The sequence below is a fragment of the Phoenix dactylifera genome, chromosome 7, assembly GCF_009389715.1.
Source record: "Phoenix dactylifera cultivar Barhee BC4 chromosome 7, palm_55x_up_171113_PBpolish2nd_filt_p, whole genome shotgun sequence".
In the NCBI taxonomy this organism is placed as follows: Eukaryota; Viridiplantae; Streptophyta; class Magnoliopsida; order Arecales; family Arecaceae; genus Phoenix; species Phoenix dactylifera.
The window spans coordinates 1,166,898-1,185,359 of NC_052398.1; the positions used below are offsets into that span (position 1 = coordinate 1,166,898).

Here is an 18,462-nt window from a genome sequence, read left to right on the forward strand (position 1 = left end):
TGGCGAAATACATTATAAATATAAATTAATAATGTAAATATAATCATATTTGACAATATGAATATTTTTTATTTCTATTAATATTATATGTGTTATTATATGACTTTTGTTATGTATGTATTTGATGTATATATTTGTATACATAGTTTTAATTTTTTTAAAATATTTTTTTAAAAAATTAACTTTTACAATGCTTTAAAGCGTCGTTAAAATATACATTAGTGATGCTTATTTGTGTCGTTAATTAGAAGCACAAGTAAATATCACTATTGTAAGACGCTTCATTATCGATGCTTTTAAAAAGCGTCATCGACTAAAGATGCTTATAAGCGTCGGCGTTTATTATAACTCGTGATGCGAACTAAAAGCATCGTAAATTTAGTTTTCGATGGTAGTATAGCCGACGCTTTTGCGACATTTTAGAAAGCGTTGGAAATAAAACTATCGATGCTTTTTTACGTCGATATATATTAAAAAGTATCGCTATTGATGCCAGCCATGCACGTCTATGCACCGGACTCCTTTTCTATATGCCAGTTATATTGGACATGATAGGGTTGCCAATCGGACATCTCTGATTTAAGATCATCTAATTAAAAATCTAATTATGTTTATTGGATAAATTACTTTCAATCTTTGACAGGCTCAGGTAATTATGTTTGCTTTCGAAATAAAATAAAAAGAAAGAAAAATTAAGCCATGGATTAAGGATTAGCTAGATTTTTCATCCGCGACGTATGCCATTCAGCAGGCCTGTATGTTAGGTTGGGACTCGGGAATGAATGATAAAGGTGGGTCCTCATTCTGAATCCACCTTCCACCGTGACCTATAAGACAGTTCGTAAATGTGCAAAAATATCGTAATAATATCCCTCGCAACTCTCTGCCATATCAAAATGGCAGACGAATTACGACAAACACTCCTGCAGCAGCATTATTGTTGAATCCTTTACGACCACGGTATTCAGAGTGCGACTGCATGCACAGCATCTTCAAATGGCGAACTCGATGCGGAAGGACGAAAACTGGTGTTGGAGTCTACTGCTCTTCGGATGTGCACCTACTTTTCCACGATCCAATTTGCCAATGAAGGAAACGAACAGTAACAATAATAACAAACAAACTGCCCTGCGGAAGCACGCCTTGTACTCCAGCTAAAACTTAGTTAATTCCGGTAGCAATGACCTTCGCTCACAAGTTTGCCAGATACCCCAAGACTGAACAAACCAGTCGCAATAATATGGGCAGCTATATCATCTCACAGATATTCTACCATATTAATGTAAAAAATTTTGCATCAACTCGCTTTCAGATTTCCTGCTAGGTTTATGGTCCTGATGAGAGGGAAGAATGGCAGCATATAACGGAAGTAGAAAACCAACCTCATGTTTTGGACTCTACAAGTTTTGGTAGCTTCCACAATCTCTCCAACCACTGGGGGCAACCTTAAATCGTAAACAAATAAATAATTCTCCCTAACCACCCCACATATCTAATGTGAACCTTGAACAACACTAGATTAGGTGAGGATAACTGGTGACGGCAGGGCACTGATCTCAATTGCTTACTACTGTAGGAAAAGGCTTTCATGAAACAATTCATAGAATGAGGAAAGATGGTCAAGCATATTAGATCAATGGCTAGCTTATTCACATTCTTAAGATGACAATAGCGGCAAAAATACGCCGGCCCCCGACCGCAACAAGTGTGGCGTTGTGGTCTTTGATCACAACCCCACTCCCTCGCTACCTTCTCCTCAAAAGCACTGTCGTCAAAGTTTACTTTAAGAAAAATAGGAAATGGGGACCCTCAGGAGAGAGACAATTCTGGTTGTATAAACTGAGTGGAAGACCTAGATATTCTTAGCTGCCCTAGGTGAAACCATCGTAATGGTGCTGATGATCCCTGCAGCATGGAGTAATGCTCTGTTTATCATTATCCTCAAGTGCACCTTCTATCTTCGAAGATTTGGACATTTCTACCTCGTCATATGTGATAGGCTAGATAGGCACATCTGATCTCCGTTCTACAGTGCCGGGCCTTCATGAGAATTCCTTCAAATAGCCAAGAAAGTTCTCGGTCGATGAAATGCCTTGCCATGTAACCATCGTGCACCTCCAGATTTGAGTCGCATTGCATAAGGGCCACTGGAGCTAGCAAATCAATTGATCGGTCGCACGAGATTAGGAAGCAAATTGCTGGAAACCCTAACAACGATAAGAGGAAGGGAAGTACAGATTTTTTTTTTTTAACCTCCAGGAATCATGCCAGGTAGGGCAAAACAAGAACGGCCGGAGCAGGCAACTAAAGACGAGCCACCCCTTGCCCTTGTCTGTATCAACTTACTCCGACCCATGGATCCATGCGCCGAGACCTTCAATCGCAAGAACGTCTCCTTTCGCTGCCTTTATTCGTTATGATTATGACTTAAAAATAGCAAGACCACCGAGGCTTGTCCCACCAGCGCAGCTCAACGCCGCCCGTCCCCTCTGCTTGCAGTCCAAGCAGAACGAGCGAGCAAGTCTGCACCATGGACTCTTTACCGTCTATGAGACTTTTTCGCTCTTGTACCGGATGCCACCGCCATTCCTCTCCTGATCGAACAAAAGCATTAATGGAAACAAGTTCAGCAAGGGAGACTCTAATCAATCAGTCTATCCTGAGCTCCTCGAGATTACATTGCTTGTATGGCGTCGAGGTTGAAGGCGAAGTTCCTCCAATCCTATCTTGGCTTCTTTGCACGAAAGGGGGAAACTAATTGGCTCGTTTTGTGTTCGTTAACCTTGCTATATGGTGACTGTGGCCGATCACTAGCACCAGTACCAGTTCATTGGTACGAAGATCGAGAAACGTGAACTTCTCAAGGAAAAAGTTTGCCTTCTTCCACTGAAACAGAGAGAGCGAGAAGGAAGCCATGAAGGTGGAGGAGACATGATCGTATGCAAGCTAAGAGATTCGACAGCTCTTTGTTGTTTTCCTTATTCCTTCTCTCTTTTCTTTGTTTTTATTTTTTTTTTAAAAGAAAATCCTTTTACTGCCCACCGCCGCCGACCTAATCAAGAACAGGAAATCCAGCGTTTACTTGCCTCCTCCTCCGGAAACCAAACACATGGTTTTCCAATACAAATCGTGTCAAGAGACCGAAATAATTGGTTTAGAACGATTATCCACCTACCTAATTGCACAACCACAACCACGCAGTAGTATGGAGGTACCCATAAATTAATCCCTGGTAGAAAATGAGCATGAAATAATTGGATTTATTTAACTTAAAGCTAACATCACATTCTCCGCTTACATAATTAAATCATTAAAACAGATTTGCCCGACCGATATGAGAATGGAGACGAATAGATCAGAAACAACCGATCTTTGAGACCATACGCCACCCAACGTAAAACTCTATAGTTGGGGTAGACAGATCTTCGAGGCAATGACCCCACATTTTATGCAGAAGTGTACTTTTTGCATCATGCTAACAATTAAAGATTATCACAAGGGCTCTGGATAGTTAGAGATTTAACTTAAGAAGGTTAAGATGCGATTTTAGACTATTACAGTATAATTTCAATTTGTTACAGTATAACCTCAAAAGGATTTTCGATTTCGTAGCTACATATAGACCTTGGATCTCTTTATAAAAGGTACGACCACTACAATACTAAAGCTCTCAATCCTCTCTTTCCTCGTATACTTTTCATATGACTTAAGCCACGGAGGGTCCGGCTAAGGCCAATCTAACCTGTTACCATCTTGCAATCGATGGAGGCTAACAAAAGGTGTCCCACATCATCAACCAGGAAGGCCCCCCTAAGGCATGCATCATCATCATCATCTGAAGAAAGAGAATTTTTGGTTTTGAGAAAAAGAAGGCATTGAAGAGGAGCGGGGGAGTTGGAAAAAGAAAAACGTCAAGATACTTGCCACCACCTGCGGAAATGAATCTTTCTTGATGTTTGGTGCGTATGACATATTCCTCTACTCTTGTTTCTTTTTATTGGTGCATATGACATATTCCTCTACTCTTGTTTCTTTTTATGCTTCCAAACACTTGGATCTTCTGGTTTCGACCTGTCCGTCTTCGTTACCATATTACTGATCTACCTGAATTAAGACAGGTGGAGGAGCAGATGGAGCGCGAGGGAAAGGAAAGTCCCCGCTGCCCACTTTTTTGAAGAAGAGGAGGAGAAGGGAGGGGAGACAGGCGGCATCGATGAGCCCCCTAATTTTGCAGGATGGGATAGCACCGGAGCGGCATCGATGCGTATGCATCTATTAGACCGGGGAATTGATTCTGGTCAGAGACTCAGAGCCATTGACGTGGCCCCTCGTAGAAACTTTGACTTCGGTACGTCATGCACGCGTGGAAGACAACGAAAGGATTCCAGGATTCCTTCGCCTTTGAAGCTGCAACGAGGAAGGGAGTCCGGCATATTCTTTCTGTCGAGTAGGAAGGGTTCAGACTTCAGTTAACCACGTGATGCCATCGATTCCATCTTTTTACACCCTCGAGATGAGTTTGCTTCGTGTACGTCTGCGGAAAGACCCATCTTATTCTCGGTCAAATCAAAAGGTCCCGAGTCGCAATCTCGATCCGGCCCGTTTAAATCCGGCGACACTATCCATCTTTTACTTTATGGAGAGATTCCAAAATTATCTGGTTCAATTAATTAAACTATCTGCGTCCATCCGCAGAGGAGTTCAAAGACTTAGAACCGTAAGGGCTTTCCGTTTTTGTTTTTGGTTGCATGCCCTATTTCATTTCATTGGTGGGCAGGACACGACCCGAGATTGTTTTGCGATGCGATTCTTACGCTGCAAAGTTCGATACCATTAGGAATAGCCACTATATTGTCTATCTTGAAGATGGATGGTCCTAAAACATCGCGAATGTATAGTACTAACAATGCTCCGTTGTACTTCAAAAATGAACTAGAGTTGTTTGTTTTCAAAATCAACGGGGTGGCATGATATTGCTGTGCAAAACTCTCACCCCAGGCCGGTTCCCTTCCCATCAAAAGACAAAAGGAGGATGGGCAGGAAGAAATCAACTTTTGAGTACGGGTGGGACTGAAGAAAGGCCAGCCTGGTGACTGCGCGGTCTCGTTGCTACTGCTATCTGTTTGAAAAAGAACGGGCACCGTTCCCGTTTACTTTATCACGATGAAGTGTATGTGGACGCGTAAATTGATCGATGAAGTGAAATAAATAATACCCCATCGCTAGCAGGCAATTCGTATGGTAGCTATCATGTCGGGAAGATTTCCAGCGTATCCCCGTAGACAAGATGGGTCCTTACTTTTTCTCTCTGCAACCGTGGCTTTCGTCGGTCCTGTTGCTCCATGCTCGTCGTCCTGTAGGGAGGCCCAATGGGCCTTTTAAGAGTCTGGAGCCGGCTTCTTCCGCTTGACAGCTGACATCTAGAGCCTGAGTAGTAAATGGGCCTTTCAGATGCCGTTTGCAAGATCTGGCCCATTTTAGCACTGTTGTCTGATGTGAGCGAGCGAGCGAGAGAGAGACGCCACCTCGCATGACGCTTTGGCTCCAGAAACAAATTTCACGTGGAGGATCCATGGGGAAGGGAAGGACCGGCCGGTGTTATAGTCGACGAGTTTCACCTCCAAGTCCTGAGGAACGAGTCCAGCAGAGTTCCTCTTGGCGATGCTCTGCGTGTTCCTTGATCTCCATAGGTCGGATTAATGCAGCTATGCTCTGTGAGTCTGCATGCAAGGAAGAGGTGCCCAGAACGTCTTGCTTGCTCTATACACGACCCAGTCAATTAAATAGCTTCTTTTTTAGGGCTCGTTTGGTTCGCGGGAAGCATTTTTCTTCTTAGGAATATGGTTCCTGCGAAGTAAATTCCTAGAAAGAGGATGCCTAGGAAAGTACTTTTGGCATATTTGGTTGACCATGGAAAAAGTGACAGATTTTCAAAGTGTTTAGGTTTGGTTGACTATCCACTTTCCTGGGAAAGTTATGTATAATTCCTATTATACTCTTAATAAAAATTAGATCTTTAATGCCTCTTTAATGCTGAAGGGACTTTTTGGGAAAAAATAAAAATAGAATGATTCCCACCTCATGGAAAAGTAACTTTCCCATGAAATATGGGAATCATATTCCCATAGGAATACAATTTTTCCGTCTTTCTCATTTGAAAACTCTAACCAAACAAGAGGCATCTTATTGCTTTTCCGTTGACTACACTTTCTCCCCTTCTTTTCCCGCGAACCAAACGAGCCCTTAAGGTACGTCAGGTGGATACCGGGCAGCAGGGCATTTCAAGTGATCTCAGTGTTGAAGAGTGTTGTCTATGTAATTAAAGACGCTAATCCGGCGCGCCAAAGGGGCAATTGATGATCACCAACTAATTCTTGCTCTACATATGTGTGTGTACATATTAGAACATTGCTGGTAATTTCTTCTGAAAATTCTTGCTTTATATTTCACTTACGTTAAGTTATGCTTTGGTTACACTGATGATTTTTTTTCGTATACCCTTACAATACGCTGATAATTTAGTGTCGTCTTCCAAGTGCAGTTTCACATCGATTCACTTTGAGCTGGGAATCTCCACTTGGTGTTTGGTCAATTTGGAGGGTCTAATTGAGCCACTTGTTTTTGCTGTCCAAGCAGGTGAGGGTTTATTATGTCTTGTCCCGTTCCACCACCCACAAGCCATAGTGAGAGCGGGCGGATGTGGATCGAACCGGGATATGCTAGTTATATATAAATGAAGAAAGTGGAAAAGGATCCCAACTTTTTCAGATAGGAGAATGAGCCGCATGGATGCGCCGTGTACGTGTTTGACTGCGGGACCTGGGTTGTATGCTAATTACCTTGTACGCGAACGACGAACGAAGGATTCACCTTCCTTAGCGTGAATCCAGTACCGTTGGATCACCCACCGCGCAGATCTCCGAACGCCATCATTCACCGGCCCTCAAAAGTTCTCAGAGCGACCGGCGCTGTTCTTTGTAGCAGTGGAGTGGAGGTGCAATCGGGCAGCACCTGGTCATGGTGCGCCATGCCCCGCCGCTTTACTCTTCGAAAGCTTTCTTTCTCGCAGAAGATTCCAAAATCCACGTGGAGATTTTGGTCTCACATGTTGCTCCCAGACGAGCCCACATCCCCTTGCACAGCTGGAGCAGCAGCGCGGTCATAAGTGAGTCCAACCCCCCTCGCTCAGCCGAACAAGCCTACCGAGGCACTACACTCCATCGGTGCTGGTCCCGGCCCCTCCCTTCCTTGTTCCTTAAATACTCTCCCATATGCATACGAAACAGAAAAGAGATGGAGAGGAGAAAGGAGAAGAAGTTACGAGTTGAGAGAAAGCGGTGCAAGTCCCCCAAGAGGGAGGCCGAAAGCAGCAGCGGCGGCGGCGGCGGCAGGGGCATCCACCGACATCGCCCGCTCTTCCGAGGGGTCCGCATGAGGAAATGGGGGCGATGGGTGTCGGAGATCCGGGTCCCCAAGAGCCGCACCAGAATCTGGCTCGGATCCTACTCCACCCCCGAGAAGGCGGCTCGAGCCTACGACGCCGCCGTCTACTGCCTCCGCGGAGACCAGGCGCGCTTCAACTTCCCGGAGGATCGAGGCTTCCACATCCCCGAGGAGCAGCGCCTGGCGCTGGCCGCCCGCGAGGTGAAGGCCATCGCCATGAGGCACGCCTTCTCGGTGCCGCTCGACAGCACGCCCCTCTCATCCACCAATGTCGCACCTTCTTCCCAAGAATCGTCGTCGTCGGCGTCCACCGGTGCTGCGGTTGGTGCATGCAACGCGAATGTGCTTACGGCGACGGACGGCGATTCTTGGTGGGCTTCCCAGGACCCTGATGGATTCCTCTTCGTCGATGCAGCTGCGATAGAAGAGGTAATGAGGATGTTGGATTTGCTCTAAAACTCCGGCGCCCATACTTTCTAGGTGCAACTGCGAACACACCCATGCCCGCGTGGAACGTCGGAGAGAATCGATCATTGCTCTTTTTATTTATTTATTGTATCTCATAGCATTTCTTTTTTTCTTTTTTTTGGTAGAGAAAACCATAAGTACATTTATATGTTGACATCCTTTTCTTCATCGTTTGAATAACTATAAATACATATATATTTACATCGGACATGGTCTTGTAGGTTAAAAACTTCAGAATTATTGCCCAGCTAATTCACTAGCCGGGGTCTGCTGGATTGATCAGCTCATATATATTGTGTTTTCTGCAATGTACAATACAACAAACGTGCATTTTTCGCTCTTGCTTTATGCCGCAGTATGCATTCGTTAAGAATGCATAAAAATTAGTCGAATATATAAAACCTACAAATTATCAACAAGAATTTACGCTCAAGATATATTTTAAGACAGCTAAAGATAGGGTTCTATGAAAGGATGATCTAAAATTGCTCATCTCATGGCCGTCCGAACAAATATTCTTCATGTCAAAAATGTTATGCCTTTGCTGTTAAGAAACAAAATATAGAATACGATACATAAAAGGTAACCTCTTGGATTTAGTTGACCAGACGACGTTAAATCTTTCTTCTGCTAAGATTCGTTGCAGATCGATGTCGGTTATTTTCTAAATATTACTCCTTTTCTTTACTATCCTTTAAAATATTTGTTACCTGTTGCAGCCGGAGAAAAATAAATCTATGAGGCAGTGAAACCATGTTGAATGTGAAATCTGAATCTAACCAGGTTACTTCTATGGTTGAAACAAGTTATTACTACAATAAAATGCTTAACACTTGTTCCTTAAGGAATTCTCAGCTTTGCACCACACGTCCTTTCGCATGCTAGTACAGCTGGGCGTAGCATAAAGCAAATACTATCAGGAAGGCAAGTGGCATCGATCGAGCCATCCATCATATACAAACGTCGCACATCTAGCTAACATGGCAATAATTGCTATGCAGCTCATGCTGCACTAACTCTTTCCCACTAATAATGCTAATGTGAACAGCGAACTACTATGAAGAGCTAACGATATTCACCTTTTGTCAAATAATACAAGCTTAATGACACAACTTCGGCAAAAATTAACAATGAGATAATTTCTTAATCAATCAATTATCATCAGTAATAAGTAATAAAAGATTTTTATACATGCTATATATATATATATCTTACGAAGCACTCTGCATATATACCATGCCTCTAATACGAGTGAGGCTTAAAAGCAATTGTGATGTCATTGTAGTGTTACTTATACAACGATTTACTAATTTTGGAATAAGAAGGTTTTGATCGTGGACCCATCTCCCCTAAATTGTAGCTTGCTCCTTTTTAGAAATTTCTTTCCATATATATCTCCCAAAATTTTCAATTCCGGAAGTATGTACATGTAAATTTGAATTTTGCGTTAATGCATATCAAAATACAATTATTTTGTGCCGACATCCCTACCGTCAGTAGTTAGTAGAATGCAACTTAGCCTGGTGTTAGATTCGTCTAGTCATTTATATTTAGTTTACTTGTAAAATAACCAAAATGCCCTTATCTTTAGTAGGGAAACGAACCCATCTTTTTCACTAGGTCCAGTCAATGGTCAGGGCATATGTGTTATATTAAAAAAAGGCTAATTTTGGCAATGTTCAACCTGTAATGTGAATTTAGCAATCACTATTTGCCATTTTCTCTATTCATGAGCGCATATTATTATTATTTGAGTAACTTATAAAGATCTCTTTGAGATTAACATTTACTATATTTACCCCCAATAGTTCGTAAAACCTACATTTACGCCCATTTAAATTAATGGCGTGAATTCATTTATCTCATGTAAAAAATCAAAATTACCTTGAGTGATGGATAAATTACAAAAACCTCCTGAAATTAGGAGTAAATTATACTTATATCCAATTATTTGAAAAACTTACGCTTATCTCCTTGAGGTTTATTTTTATCTGGCATATTAACCCATAACTTAATAGAATGTTAGTCAAATTGTTAACTTAAATTAGACTTAATTGCCACGTTAGAAAAAAATTAAAAAATGACCAAACTAGCTTTAAGTGATATAGTATCTACTTAAGAAAGAGAATAACCGTGAGGCGTCATGAGTCTGGAGCTTGATCTTCATGAATTATCAGAAAAAAAAACCATGTGCCAAAGAAAAAACAATTTATATCTTTCAGGCAAACAATTGTTAAAAAAAAAAAAAATTCTTATAATAACATATTCTAGCATTAATATTAACAAAACCTTCCGGAATAGGAAAAAAGATAATTTTCTCTAACGATGTTGAGTATCCTATAGCGAGAATTGAGTTACCTCTGTGGAGCAGACGGAGAGGAAACTAGATGAACTCTGTTGCTGCAAAAAATTGGTTCAGAGCGCAAATAACTCCCTGTTAACATTTGGAGATGAGGGAGAGTGGAAGGCCTGACCACTAGGGCCTATGGAAACCTCTAATAATGGACAAAGAGCCTCTGATGAGGCCTCTTTAATATATTGTATGGGAGGGTCTCTTGGCATGCCATATTGCCCATCTTACAACTCCTGAAGTAATATCTTTTTCTTTAAGAAACACGTCTTATGGACAAATATAGAGAGCCGAGTCTACTGGTTTCCACCGCCTTTTCTCTCTCCCATTTCGACTTTTTTCTCTTCTCTGATGCACCAGCCTACCTCCAATGGCGTCGAGAACTCCGCTGATTGGTCATAACTCATTATAACATTTCTTCTCATGCTATGAAATCTCATGACCTCGAATCTACTCAAAGTCTTTGCCTCGCTGCTGATTGTTTCTACCACCTGTATCACCATTCGTCATGTCAAGAATGATACCATGAGCAAGAGGTTGAGCTAATTAGTGGAGATCTTGAGAAAGTACCTAAAATCAAACTACCATGGATGACATAGGAAGAAGTCTTGGGTATGTATTGTTTGGACATATAGTCTGTGCTGACAAAATATGGTGCGGACACAAATACTGGACTGATTATTTTGCGGGATTATGGTTGTCGCAGGAAGACGGTCCAGCCACTTTCATTGTGGCTGGATTGATTGATGTTTTTCTTTTATTATTATTTATTTTATGTGGATAGGATTAGTTTGCATATTGTCTTGTGAGGACCTCTTTCGAATTGTTTTTTTTTGTTGGGACTTATTTGTTATTTGGTGGCCCTATATATATATAGGGCATGCATTTGTTATTTTTTTTAATGAATTAATGAATGAAAATTGGTCTTCTTCCTCCTCCTCCTCTTCTCCTCTTTCCCTTCTTCTTCCCCTCTTCCTCTCCTCTTTCTCTCTGTATTTCAATCCGTACTTCCGTCCTGCATCAAAATAACATTTTGATTATGTATTACCTCGATTTGAGGTGTGGATTGATGAAATGTAAGATGTCTATCAATGAAATGATAATTATGCATCAATGAACTATCGGATATGGATCAGCATACCGAAGACGTTCAGATATATATTAGTTGGACATGTGCTATGTATTAGATTTAAACTATGCATTACCTCAATTTGAGATAAAATATAAGATATGTGTCAGCAATACAGCGGATGCGTATCAGTAAATCATTAGGTATCTATCAGTATACAAAAAGATTTCTATTACAGACAACACAGAAAGGAAACAGAAAGGGAGCGATGATTAGATTTTTCTGCTCAGTGGTCGATAAAGGTCTTACCATCAACTCCTCTCTCTCTCTCTCTCCCCCCTTATTGTTGAACGAATGGATGGAACTCCATTGATTTTTTCTTACCGAGCTAAGGTTTTGTCATCGATGGCTGCTTTGTGGAAGAGAAGAGAGCGGGGATATCAATTTGAAAGGAGAGAGAGAGAGAAACAGAAAAAGGAATTAAGGGAAAAATTGGTGTCGAGGTGGGACTCTGAAGGTAGTACGCATGGGAAAGGAACGAGGAAGCACAGATATTTTTTGAAGGGGGAATCGCACCGATGCCCCACTTCTTATTCTCTGTCTTTCAATCCCCACCAGAGAGGCTCGGTTAGTTGACATTTGACTTATGTACTCTGGGTTCCGTGAGAAGGGATACGCGGCGAGCTCACAAGTTCTCCCTATATGATATCTTCTTGTGACCTCACTAGAGAATTTTTATCCTCTAAAAGATTGGCTAGAGAAAGGCCAAAAAAAATTTATGAACAACTTTACGCCTAGTCCCTACGAGTTGACTCGTCTTTTGGTCCTGTATATCACGGCCTTTACTAGTAAAAATTACTGCAAGATCATATTCCATAAGTAGTTAAAAAATAATTTCGAAATAAGATATGTATTAGATAAGGAAAGAATAGAAGTAAAGATAGAACCTACATAGCTAATAACCATATGAGAGCCGTTAGTAGTGTAAATAATGGAAACATGATTTAAGTTTGTTTTCAAGAGAACTAAAGAGGGATCAGAGGTCATGAGATTACAACAAGTAGAGTCAATGAACCAAAAAGAAGGTTTACTTGAGATGGTAATGAACTATTGTTTCAATATCAGTCATAGTAATGGATGAAATGGGCATAGAAGAAGACATAGAAGCTGACGAACTAGTAGAAGCAACAGCCGCAAACCGGTGTGACGAGGCTGTCTGGGCGTTCTGAGCTGCTTTCTCCTCAGCATGTTTCTTCTTGCACTTTGAGATCTTTTGGCTTATTTTGCCACAATGGAAACACTGTCTCTGAAATTTACTATGCTTTTTCCGACTTCGAAGGAGTAGCTACATCCACCGGAGCAAAAGCAAAAGAAATAAAGGGAATAGATAAAATACAAGTTGATGTGGCCATAACTATATCAGTAGCTAGAGATACTTCGACGAGTAGCCTGACAGTCTCTTCAAAGATAAGCTCAGTAAGGGCTACCTCAACAGTCAGTCGAGGAGAGCGATAAAGTAAAGAAGCCCTAATGTTCTCAAATTCATCTCGAATGCCCATCATAAGCTGCATAAATTGCCGACGATCCATATATTCCTAAAACTTCTTGGCAGAGTTTTCATCTGTAAAATTAGGATCAGCCTATAAAAATTGATCGCAAAGATTGCTAATATGTGAATGGAAGTCAAGAAGGAGGGGAGCGGGGGGTGGGTGGTGGGACTGAATGGCCGAAGGGAGATGGCGGTGGCGGCGCTCCAACGGGCCCGAGCGGAGGGGGTCCAGGAGTACGTCACGTATCGGAAGGGGAAGACCTTCAAGAAGTCCCACCGCCTCTACAAGAAGAAGCGGCTGGACATCGAGTTGAAGCTCATTGGTAAATACAAGCTCTAGTGCAAGAGGGATCTGTGGTGCAGGAGCCGAAGAGGAAGAAAACTTGGAGGAAGAAGATGAGGCATCATGAGAGGTAGGCTAGAGAAGGAGCTCCCATGCCAGGTGAGGCTCTGATACCATATGAACGTGGAAAGAGAGGAAGGAGAGAGAGAGTTGGAGAGGAACGAGAGACATAGGTAGAGAGGGATGTATTCTTCTTTATCACTTGCAAACAGCGTCATAGCCCACTTTTTATAGGAAAAGGTGGCTATGTACAGCTTGTATATAACTAATCAATATAACTTATACAACTAACAAGGATGACGAGGATCGCTCTTATATAAATTATAGATTATGTACATAGATTTGGTGATTGAGAGTTTGAGGGCCCTGACCTAAACCGGCCAGCTTAGCTTTGAACTACTCCATAACCATGAATCGTGTGCATAAATTTGGCTCAGTTCAAACTCAGTTTAATAAGCTCAGTTTAACATGCTTATAACAAGCTCAGTTTAACATAAATTTGACCACTGTTCAAACTCCCACTTTAATCTGATAGGATTTGGCTTTCTCACCCTAAGCATCCCAAACATAAACTATTAAATCCATTTCCATTGGCAGCTCTACAAACGGAAGCACTCGCAAAGCCGAGAATCCTTAAATCGGGATCAAAGCGATGATCGATACCCTACAAAATCGAACGCAGCCTCCGACCAGTATTCAGTAATCAGTGATGACCGCATTAATGTATATATAGATGGGGGGGTAGGTTTTAGTTGTCTCCTTTTCAGCATATCAAAGAACAGAGTTGAGAGACTTTAATTGATTGCGCTCTTATTTAGCTCTGTCATGTGTCGGACATATGATAGTTCCAGTGAAACAGAGATGCTTGCGAATATTCATAAATTTGGAGAAACACATAATCTCAGTCCAGCTGCATCATGCGACATGTCATGAGCACAGACCTTGGGCACTCAAATTTACTGAGCTATTACAAAATGCGACGCACTAAACGTACTTAATAATCCTCGCTGTACGAGGAATTTGGTAATTGGAAATCCATCCATTTGATATAAAGCCATCATCACAAAAATATCATATGCCAACGGCAAACCATTCCGTCGACATAGCACCATCACTTCCTCTATATGCCTTCACTGATCATGCCTTAACGACCATTACAAACGAATATAAGCCAATGCAGCAAAAGGATGGCAAACTTCATGCCTTAATGACAACTGATACCAAAGAAAAAAAGATGAGACCCCATGCATTATTTAGATCCAAAGGAATTCTTGCCCGCCTATCAGCCGACCAAGTTTCATATTTCTAGTGTCATAAACAGATATCAGGGATCAGTGGAGAAAAATCTTTCATTGGATCATCATGACGGATCTTCTTCATTCGGCAGGCCTTCGTTTCCTCTGGAGTGACCGGCGTGGATATAATTATACGAGAATCTGTACCACGCTTCACCCTATAAGAAATAAGAAACACAGCACGGAGGGGCAGGTCAATACCTCATTGATCCACTACACACCGTATTTCTGCTTTCTTTCATCCCTTTCTTCCTTGTTTCTTTCACCCTCCCTCCTGCGGTGTCGGAAACCCAGGTTGATCGTCATCTATAAATTCATCACGCAGAAGTAGATAAAAGCGCAAGTCGTACTTGCCTGCTTTAGGACTTCCGCAAGCAATTTTTTGTCACGAACCAGGTCATCAGGGACATCAGTTCCCAAGCCGCTTCTCTTCCTGCTGCACAGGTTTCTCCGTATGATACACAAGCGTCATCAGAATGACTGTCGAGAGAAACTTATACCCAAGCGAAACAAGAACAAACTTTTACTCGGTATCTCGCTATAGTGGCTGAAGGAGGGGAAACAGAAGTGGAACTCCAAAGATCACATCGTCCGTTGCCGGTACAATAATATGAGGACCGGAAGGTTCCATTGAATGTAATACGATGCAAAGCATTTTGCTATGTTGTTACAACATCCACAGGCTGTGTATCAGCACTAGCAGCTATCTATATGGTAATATGGGTGTCAGTTTATATCAACAGATACAACAGACAGGTACAGGTCCGTACCCTCTCAACTTATAGCTCACATTCAGCTAATTCTACCTGTACTAATTCAAGTTCTATTCCGCATCTTTACCTTGTCAAAATCCCACCAAACCCATATCTTACAAGCTAGCAAGTTTGAATTGGTAGGATCAGATAAGCCAAAGATAATAAGAGTTTCTTCTGTTTTTTCAACATGCAATTGTTATATATATAGTTTCCAGAAATCAAATATATCGAGGGGATGATTGCACCATGTGCATCAAAGTAAATCTGATAATACAACCCAATATAAAGAAGATCACAAACAGAACCATTCGAGCACAGCAACAAAAAAGAACATATAGATAGATGCAAGGCATTCATGCATTAAGCATTTATATTTGCCTCTAGAAATTCTTATAATAATATAAAGCATATTCAAGATGGGCGACACTATCCCAAATAAAAAAAGGGGATTAAAGTATAACGCATCATGCCTAGGCCAATCAAACCATTCTGAAATAGGGTCAAAAAAATTAAAAAAAGAAGAAGAACGTAATAGATTTACCGTACGTCTCAGCTCTTGGTAGAGCATATCGGTACTATAATATCTCGATGGTGTTTTACGCAGGAGAAAGATACGTTATACGTAATGGCATCATAACGTATGTCTTGAACATGTATTAATCATGACTTATTTAAATCATCCGATCACCCAACCCCGGACCAGACACCATCTACGTCTCATCCAAAACCCATACAGAAGAAAGGACACAAATCCTCAAGCCATAAACAGCATGGAGAGCTAATTCCCACGTCAACGCAAGAATCTCCGGAAAGGGATCGTCGAGAAGCTCTCCTGAAGCCGTCGCCATGTCGGACCTGGGCCTAAATATCAACGGTGGGGTGCAAACGAGAACCTGCTGTCTTTGCGACGGAATTTGGATATAGGTTTCATGAATTAGACCGCCATCCGTTGTAGTCTAGCTGGTTAGGATACTCGGCTCTCACCCGAGAGACCCGGGTTCGAGTCCCGGCAACGGAATCTTTTTTAAAAAAAATTATTTTTTATGTTCTTTGTTAATTTGCTGCAATTGTCCGTCTGTAGAACATTTAGCATCCCTTTCTGTCGCCAGTGCCGGGCCTCTTTTTTTTGGGGGGGGGGGGCTAAAAGTGCGGGCTTATTCAATGGCATGCTTTAAGTGCACCTGTAAACTTGTTTCAAGCTAGGGTCGGTATTTGAATTGATGGTCACACCCTTCTTGTAGAGTTGTAGTGCCACCGAAGTTTATCATTTTAAGTTTCTGATTCATGGATCTGCCAGACATTTGTACCGCCGCCGCACGTATTCGACGCTAATCCGTGAACCTTGAACATGTTCTTAAGCTTTTCTGATGTCTTCGTCCACTTTCTTCTAGCATGAAAATCTTGTGTATTTCCTCGCCTTTTCAATGGCGTCGTCGTGCTCTTGTACTCATAATTAGTTTCGCTGAAGACGTGTATGTTGTTTTGATGATTTTGCTTAATTTGGATCCATAAGTTTACTATAATCTAGATATCGTTAGTGCCCTTTTGGTATTTCCTTTGTTTTCAGAATCCCTTTTTTGTTTTCTACGATTGCCCTGAAAACCTTGGGGCTTTTGGAAGCTCGCTGCTTTTGAAAAAGACTGAAAATAAAAGCAAGGAATAGCAAAAGCTTTATGCAAATGCTATCTTCCACGTCAATCTCCATGTGACATTTGACTTATTCAAAAAGAAACAAAAATGCAAAAACCATGCAGGCCCTTATCTTTTCTCGATATGTGCTGAATAAGTCAACGTAAATCTCCATATGGTTGTTTCTTTGGAATATGTACGACTCCTTTAGATGCTTTTTCTCTGCACCGAAAGCTTTAAGATGCTCCATTTTATTTTTTGATAATTATCAGATGCTCCTTAGCCCCCATGTTGATGTATTTGCTTCTAAATATTCTTCATATGTTCGCCTTCAGTTGCGTTTGGTCCAGGCATAAGAAGGTATGCGCCTTGGAATAAGTCTTCTATATCATCTAAACAGCATTTAGGAAAGAGGCAAAACCAAGGAATGGTTCTGTTAGAGAGCTGTCATAAGCTATTCCATGGCACAAAAGCATCTTTTTTTATCTGCTTTTTACCTTTTTATGGATAAAAAGATGTTGATGTAAAAGTTATTTGAAAAAATGTCTTCTGTTATTCAACCGTGGGGTCTAAAAATAAAAAATAAAAAATGGCGTAACACATGACCTAACCATTCCCAGGGCATAAATTTTATTATTTCTACTTTTTTTTTTGATTCCCCCAACCAAATGCAACCCTGGAGATTTATCATACAGTAAACCGCAAGAATTCTGGTATCAACGATACCTGCATTCTTTTAATGAATTTTGATTCTGGATGTGCATGCATAAATTTTATTACAGCCACCAGAGCTAGTTGCATATATTAGCAAGCTGCCCGTCTGAAAACCCTATAAGGCAGGGTTGTCTTATGCGAACAATTACCTAATGTTTAATATAGATTTATGGCAGAGGACGATGATGATATTCACTGCCCTGCGTCCTGAACCCTGTGGAGCTGATGGGGCGATCGAGCTCTTCAATGCCATCTTCTATCCATCAAATGAGATTATGAGGGGGAGCAATGGAGCTTTCCCTGGAGGGGGCTGCCTGGCAAGGGCGGCCCAATACATTTGAAGGCCTAAGGCGGATTCAGTGAATGAGGCCTTTTTTTTTAATAATAAATTTTTTTAATAAGTATAAAATACTTAGAAAAAAGATATGAAAATAGATATCACTCAAGTATATTATTTCAACAAAAATGCATGTATGCAACAAAGATAGATAAAAAGCTTTTTCAGTTTAATATAATTTTTTAATGAAAGCGGAAAAGTAATTATGCTTAAGGAATGGCCCATAAAACTGATTAAATAATTGAGATAATGCTTTACAGTACTGTTTACCATGTCAAGCAAGAGCAGAGTAGGAAAAGGTTATCCCATGGCACTTCATGGTCAAGGTAAAGGAAAGAATTTATTCAGAAAGGAACCTCTCTATGAGAGAATGTAAGGGCATTAAAGGAAATCCACTCTATCTAATTAATAAAAGTCCCATCCCACCGTCTCCCCTTCAAGTGAGTACCCAAGCAGCCACTGCAACATCACAGCACAGCAGCCATTCAATCCGCCCACCCCCTCCGTTTC

At 41.3% G+C, this 18,462-nt stretch overlaps 1 protein-coding gene and 1 non-coding gene across 2 annotated transcripts; both read left to right on the forward strand.

Annotated features, from left to right (window-relative positions):
* Positions 1-7,293: 7,293 nt before the first annotated feature.
* LOC103715562 (ethylene-responsive transcription factor ERF015) lies at positions 7,294-8,000 on the forward strand. The gene has a single exon (XM_008803235.3). It carries the CDS (start codon positions 7,294-7,296, stop codon positions 7,897-7,899), a length of 606 nt encoding a protein of 201 aa, XP_008801457.2. The 3' UTR covers positions 7,900-8,000.
* An 8,217-nt stretch (positions 8,001-16,217) lies between these two features.
* TRNAE-CUC lies at positions 16,218-16,290 on the forward strand. The gene has a single exon. It is a non-coding gene; the product is annotated as a tRNA-Glu (tRNA).
* The last annotated feature ends 2,172 nt before the right edge of the window (positions 16,291-18,462 follow it).